General features: G+C 38.4%; 1 protein-coding gene across 1 annotated transcript; it reads right to left on the reverse strand.

Moving 5' to 3' along the window:
* Positions 1-4,067: 4,067 nt before the first annotated feature.
* LOC128864684 (piggyBac transposable element-derived protein 3-like) lies at positions 4,068-5,157 on the reverse strand. Its single transcript, XM_054104437.1, has 3 exons — positions 5,147-5,157; positions 4,624-4,898; positions 4,068-4,576 (listed from the first exon to the last, which is right to left on the reverse strand). Exons 1-3 carry the CDS (start codon positions 5,155-5,157, stop codon positions 4,068-4,070), a joined length of 795 nt encoding a protein of 264 aa, XP_053960412.1.
* Positions 5,158-7,444: the final 2,287 nt, after the last annotated feature.

Here is a 7,444-nt window from a genome sequence, read left to right on the forward strand (position 1 = left end):
ATAAACAACAGTTTGTTCAGATGTACGTTGTGTGTGGGCGGTCCTGTGTACGAGTATGTGCAGTGTGCATGTATTTACATTAATTAAATTGAATATAACACAAGGAGTACTAATATGGGACACGTTTTGAAATACGAGTGCATATATACACACACAGATATTTTACTAAATATTCTGTTAGAGTCCAGTACTCCCATTTGTTAGCCGCCCTCCCAATAGGCTAAGCGGTTTGTGTCTAAAACTTATGATGCGCGTTACTTAACACAAATTACAGCCCCATGTCTATATTTTCGTTTAGAAAAAATATTGTGGATGCAGGGTCGGCTCTTTATTAATTGATTGTCAACTTAAAGCTGGTTTTATAATTATTTTTAATTCTTTTGTTGAATCAGTTGAGTACCGCTGCTGAAATAATCTTAATTAGCGACTACACCGTTGCACTACCATTGTTCTCATGTGATACCTTGCTGTTTTTTTTTTACTTGGAATCAGATCCATTTCGTGAGATCCAAGTATGACAGCAAATTCTTTATCTCTATGTCTGAGATTTCATTAATTTGGAATGCTATAGGAAAAGCTTACCGAAAAAGCGAGTCGCATAAATAGTGGAAACAACTTGCTTTCACCCTCTCCACTTGACAGTTTCTGGAGATAGGATTAAAAAGAAGGTTAAGTATGGCTGCATGATTCCTTACCTTCCAGTGGCCAGGTAGGGTTGCAGTGATATGCGAAATGTTTGGGCGAGAGCATCGTAACAGATAATTCGTCCTCTGGGTTTTGTACGACGACCATGTTTATCTTGTCGTAGTGCATGTATGTAATTAACTTCTCTCACCTTCCTTCGGTTAAAGTAGTTTGGAGCAATAGATATTTTTATTGTGCTGAATGGGGTAGAAACTGCCGCCGCCCCTGTTGTGTCTATGGCAGAATCTTTTCTTGCTAGCTCATCTGTTTACCCTCTATATTTCTGTGACCGGGAAGCTAAATCAGAGTAATTTGAAGCTAATGACTAAGCAATTCCAGTTGTTCTCTACACCGTAAGATTAGTTTGGATGAGGTGCAATTAAAATCTAAGGCCTTGATAGCTGGTTGACTGTCTGAAAAGATACTGAAAAATACTCTTAATGTGATTGCTGAATTGGGAGTAATCTTTGATTCCACTTTTCAAGCCTGGTTCGAGCGAAGGCCAGGCAGATGCACAGAAAGTGGTCTGCCGTCTCATCCTACTCTCCACATGCTGGGCAGACACATACAGATTTGCTTCTCGGCCTGTTTTCCACAACAAAACTCATTGCTTCTTCAACACCATACATCTCCGTTTGAAACACAAATGCGTACATTCCAAGATTCCTCGTATACGCCAAAGCCGGAACCATGCTCGGTCCTGGAGCCATCCGTGAAAATGCGAAAACAGTATTTGCCGGGCCCATTTTCAGAGTTTGACGACAATTGAGCCTCTGGCAGCACTACACCTTCTCTTTTCAAGCACGACTTTTGATGGCGTGGAGAGAATCGTTGGATCGGAGTCCATGCCTTTTCTGTTGTCCAATGTCGGACAGAGGCCGTACCACTTCCCATTGTGTTTCAGCCTGAAGATGGCCTTTAAGGCCTCTCCTTGGGTTTTATGTCCCAGTGGTAGACTAACCAGAGCATCTAATGCCGGATTTGAAGTAGTCGGAAAAGCTTTGGTGCAACAGATGGCTACAGTGCGTCGTAGTCTCGATAAGGTCTTCCTGACTCATATATGAATAGGTGATAATAGGCCGTATCATGTCAGAAGGTTTTCAGTTTCTTCGTTCGTTGTATTATAAATCGTATTATTGCTCTCATTCGGTATTTTGCCTCCGATTTTACCGATCCACATACTTTAAAGCCACTATTTACTTGTCTCGTACGCTGGGGTATGCCAACTTTATTTGGAGGCCATATCACCAGAGCCAAATCAGTAGATGGGACAGTTGAATCACCTTTACTCTAAGAGGGCACTCTTTTTCGCACACCTCAAAAAATTTTCGGATTAATGGCTTATTCTTCCTAGAGCGGACTAGAACTGTTTATGCCTTGAAAGCACCCTTGATTAGAACATTGAAACTTGAAATGTCAAGATCTTCGGCTTTTGAGTTTTCGCTATCGAATTGTTACACATGAATTTGTAGTGACAAATAACAAATAGTTCTATGTGCTCTGTCAGAAACCTTGTGTTTCTTGATTTAATAAATAAATGAATGAGTAAATTAATTTATTTTTAACGGCTAACATTAAAAAAAATGGGCATGAAAGTCTTAACCCGGGAAGCCCCATAACTTTTTTTGTTTTGGATTTTTGTGAAATGTTGTATACTTATGTATTTCGATCTCCTGAGCACGAAAATGAAGTCCGTTTTCATTTTCCTCGCCTCGATTTTCCGGAAAATGCGGAAAACTAGCGTTACCATATGGTAATCGTGGGACCTCTAGACAACATTGTTATCTTTCCATTACACCAAACAAATACCAGTGCTTTTCATTTCAATTGATTCAGAGTAACCTCTTTCCATTGACTTGAAGTCTTTTTTATGCACTAGTGGACAGCTTGCTGGAATTCTGTTTTCTCGGATTGTCCCAGTACCATTATATCCACATAACTTGAGATATGCCAACAGAGGATAACTAATAAACAGGTTATAGAAATAAAACTGGAATGACAGCGATTTCAATTCATCAGGAAAATCGTCGATCATGCTGACTAAAGGAGGGGCGCATTTTCTAAACTTTGCTTCGTACTCCAAATTCGGTCGAGGATTCTTCCCCTGGTAAATTTCAAAATTCACCAAATAACCAGATGGAATACATAGGGACCAGACTTTATATCCAAATCGTAATGGTTTGCCCTTTATAAATTGCTTGCATCCATGTTTACCAAAATAGGATATCACGCTTTCGTCGAAAGAAAGATTTTGTTCCGGATGGAAATTTTCTATCATTTTTGCTTTCGAATGATCCGTAAGAGGACGCAGTTTCCACATTTTGTCAGGATTTGGGGCGTCTTTTGAAGAAGCCTTGGAATTTTCTTCGAAGTGGAGATTTTGCTAAATCTCTTGAAAACGATTCCGACGCATGGTGTTACTGACAAGATTGTTCCGAATGTCTTCATCCTGACTCCACAAATGTTTGTAATTGGAGTGATAATTGTAGCCAGTGACGACCAATCAGAAACCTTGTGTTTCTTGATTTAATAAATAAATGAATGAGTAAATTAATTTATTTTTAACGGCTAACATTAAAAAAAATGGGCATGAAAGTCTTAACCCGGGAAGCCCCATAACTTTTTTTGTTTTGGATTTTTGTGAAATGTTGTATACTTATGTATTTCGATCTCCTGAGCACGAAAATGAAGTCCGTTTTCATTTTCCTCGCCTCGATTTTCCGGAAAATGCGGAAAACTAGCGTTACCATATGGTAATCGTGGGACCTCTAGACAACATTGTTATCTTTCCATTACACCAAACAAATACCAGTGCTTTTCATTTCAATTGATTCAGAGTAACCTCTTTCCATTGACTTGAAGTCTTTTTTATGCACTAGTGGACAGCTTGCTGGAATTCTGTTTTCTCGGATTGTCCCAGTACCATTATATCCACATAACTTGAGATATGCCAACAGAGGATAACTAATAAACAGGTTATAGAAATAAAACTGGAATGACAGCGATTTCAATTCATCAGGAAAATCGTCGATCATGCTGACTAAAGGAGGGGCGCATTTTCTAAACTTTGCTTCGTACTCCAAATTCGGTCGAGGATTCTTCCCCTGGTAAATTTCAAAATTCACCAAATAACCAGATGGAATACATAGGGACCAGACTTTATATCCAAATCGTAATGGTTTGCCCTTTATAAATTGCTTGCATCCATGTTTACCAAAATAGGATATCACGCTTTCGTCGAAAGAAAGATTTTGTTCCGGATGGAAATTTTCTATCATTTTTGCTTTCGAATGATCCGTAAGAGGACGCAGTTTCCACATTTTGTCAGGATTTGGGGCGTCTTTTGAAGAAGCCTTGGAATTTTCTTCGAAGTGGAGATTTTGCTAAATCTCTTGAAAACGATTCCGACGCATGGTGTTACTGACAAGATTGTTCCGAATGTCTTCATCCTGACTCCACAAATGTTTGTAATTGGAGTGATAATTGTAGCCAGTGACGATCAATATGCCTATGAATGCTCTAAGTTCGCTGACTATTATATTTGGGTTCGGTCTATTCTGTTCCACCGAATATAACGCACTTTGCTCGCAAATATGTTCCAATAATGTGTCATCAAAACATTTTTCAAACTGTTCGTGTGGCAGTGAATGGCGACAATCTTCGTAATTTGCGCTTAGAAAAATTGGAATTAGAGATGACGATTTCTTCTTGACCCATTCAAATACAGTTTCCTTGTTTCCTGATGGCAATGCAACGTTTGAAGGTTTCGGTTCAATTGTACGTAAGCGCTTCCTCATTGGAGATTCTGAACGATTAGCCGTTGTTTCTTCATCTTCCATCCCATTATAAGTGTCTTCAACCTCAATAACAGGCAAACCTCCTGGATTTGGTGCTGAAAAATTTAGAGTTTATAAGATTAAAATGATGGTATGCTTATACCGTCTCTAAACATGCCTCCCATATCCTCCTCTTCATGGAAACCTTGCATACGTCGCCCACTAGCCATAACAACTTCGCAGCCACCTCTTATCTGAGCCGGGCAAAAATTATCTGGAATGCCCGCACAATCATCTTCAGCGTCATCTTCGCCAGATTCGTTGCCATCCACAGGAGGCTCGATATAAAGAGTGGTTGGAATATCACACAGTTGATTTTGATCTTCTGCTTCATCGAGTTCTTGAATGAAATCAAGCATTTCTTGCAACGATAAACCGCTGTAATTCACAAAATATCAATAAATATGATAAAAAATCTCAAAAAAAACTACACCAAACGTAACTAAAACCCTGGGTCCCACGGTTACCATATGGTAACGCCTTGAGTAAAATACAAAAAAGTTACACAAAAAATCAAATTTCAAACAAAAATAAACTTGCATTTACTAGTTTATTTCATTAGCTACAAACTGATGCAATTTTTTTGGAAATATATCAAAAAAGCAAAAAGTTATTCATATACTTACCGACGTGCCATGTTAAAAACCCACAATAATTCACTTTTTTTTCACCTGAGTTTGACGTCTTATAGCTTTGCTAGCTGCACTAAAAATAACAAAAAACTTACGTTTTTCCGTGAGCTGCATTTATTCTGCGTGAAATACAGTTATTCTTTTTTGTTTTTGTTATTTAGTTCAGACATAATACATAAAATTGCAACGGCATGTTTGCATTACCATATGGTAATCGTGGGAAGATTCGGGTTAATCTTGAAGAAAATTTGGATATAGGAAAGAAAATCTAAATCATGTCTAGATATGCTACGTGCACCCAATAATGGAAACAGTAAAATAATAATGAAAGTATAATTTTACAAAATATTCTTCTTGGAAGTCAATACACTTCTGCATTCGCTTGAATCAATTTTCAAAGCACTTTTGCCACTCAGAAGTGGATACCTCCAAAACAAGCAGTTTAAAGGCTTTACCAGTTTTCTCAGACCTTAAAAACGCTAACCTCGCATTTTATTTGTGTTGTTCGGCAACAAAAAGAAATCATTATATGTCAAATCAGGGCTGCAAGGCGGATAATAGTTTCACCTATTGAATGCTCAAAAACTTTATTGCGTGAGTCGATACGAGAAAGCTCGCATTGACTTGGTGAACGGTAATTCGTCTTCCGTGGTTGGTATCCCTTAAACCTCCAAAAACTTGTGATTGTGCATCCCTCAGTTTCCCAGTTTCTTCTGGTAGTTTGCGATATAATCAGATTTTTTGAAAAAAAGGTAACCATTTGCTTTGAGTTGCTTCTACCGCGAAAAACTTCTGCTGATTTAAACTCGTCTTAGAACATCCATACTATCGATTGCTCTTTTGTTTCTAGCTCATATAGATAAATCCAAGATTCGTCACCTATTTCTTGATACGATACCATAGACATGCTTTGAACCACCGCATTTCTTCAACATTCAACATTTCTTTAACTCAATCAACACGAATACTTTTTTTGGCATTTAAGAAATTGTTAAATTATGCGGTATTCATCGAGAACATATCTTATTCATGACCAAATGTTCCTGTAATATTGAATGTACGCTGGTTCAACTAACGCCCAAAGATTCCTCTATCTCGCGAATCTCTTATGCCGCATGACGATCTTGCGTTATGAACTGACGCAGAGCATGGATTGTTTCTGGCCCAACACTCGTTTTTTGACGAACTTTTCGAAATTCATTTGGAAGCTTCCATGGCCAGGTTGGAGCTCATTGTATGAGCGTTCCGCATTGGCCAAGAGTAGTGCTTTAACGCCAAAAGTCGAAGTATGTTGATCAATGCAGTTCTGTCTGGATAATCCACATCGAAAAATGTAGTAAATCATCGCTCGAAAATGTTCGCCAGGTCCATCCTTTGGACGAGATGAATTTTTTAACTCGTTGAAGAAAGAACAAGCTCACAAGTCAAGATCTTATATGTAGCAGCAAAAAAAAAAACACACGCGGGATCGAAGTTAATTCTAAACTTGCCAGAAGAGGTTCTGTAATATCTTTGTGGGACCATCACCATTTTGCTGTCTTAGCTGGCCATCTTTGAAATTTACAATTACTGAGCTGGTTAATAATAGGAGGCCTCGAACAGACGAAGATGTTTGGTAAAGAAGAGAATTGGTTGACTATCTGAAAATATAGCTACTCTTGCACTAATTTCTTTGAAGTGCTTGTCTAATTACTAATAATTCTGTCCGGAACCCGCTGGCATGGTCAGGAAATCGAACTAATTTGAGTAAGTTGAGCGGCTCCCAATAGAGACCAGATTCCACACCACAGTTTATCTTAGAATCGACAGTTTCCTCTATCTTGGTGTAAAACGTTCATTAAGGAGGCTCAAGGTCTCTTGAGTAGTTCGATGCGAGTACATTTTGGTGAGACAAAAAATACCTTTTAAGTCGAAGCGTGCTTTCGATTCTACCAATTCTCTGCCCAACATATTTACATATCCAGCTCAGTGCATGAAAGTACTCGTAATAAAGCCACAAAGGAGTCACATAAGCAAGTTTGCTCTTACATTCCTGTCGGATTGGGGAAGTTCTACCTAAAGCGAGGAGTTGTTATTAAAATAAAAGTTTTATGCAAAAAATTAAAGCATATAAAAATACCACATTTGAGTTTTAAATCAGTTCAAATTGTTGCATGCAATACAACGCATGTTTGGCATAGCGAACCGCCATAAAACGGTGACTAACACCAAAGAGACTGTTGATACATACGCATGTATTAATGGACCCAGTAGGGCATAACCAAACTATGGGTATAGTAAAATTCCAGTTTG

Source organism: Anastrepha ludens, chromosome 5 (assembly GCF_028408465.1).
Source record: "Anastrepha ludens isolate Willacy chromosome 5, idAnaLude1.1, whole genome shotgun sequence".
NCBI lineage: Eukaryota > Metazoa > Arthropoda > Insecta > Diptera > Tephritidae > Anastrepha > Anastrepha ludens.

Coding starts and splice junctions, on each gene's coding strand:
- LOC128864684 (XM_054104437.1), bottom strand. Junction 4,577..4,623: donor GGGAGGCATGTTTAGAGACG/GTATAAGCATAC, acceptor TAAATTTTTCAG/CACCAAATCCAGGAGGTTTG.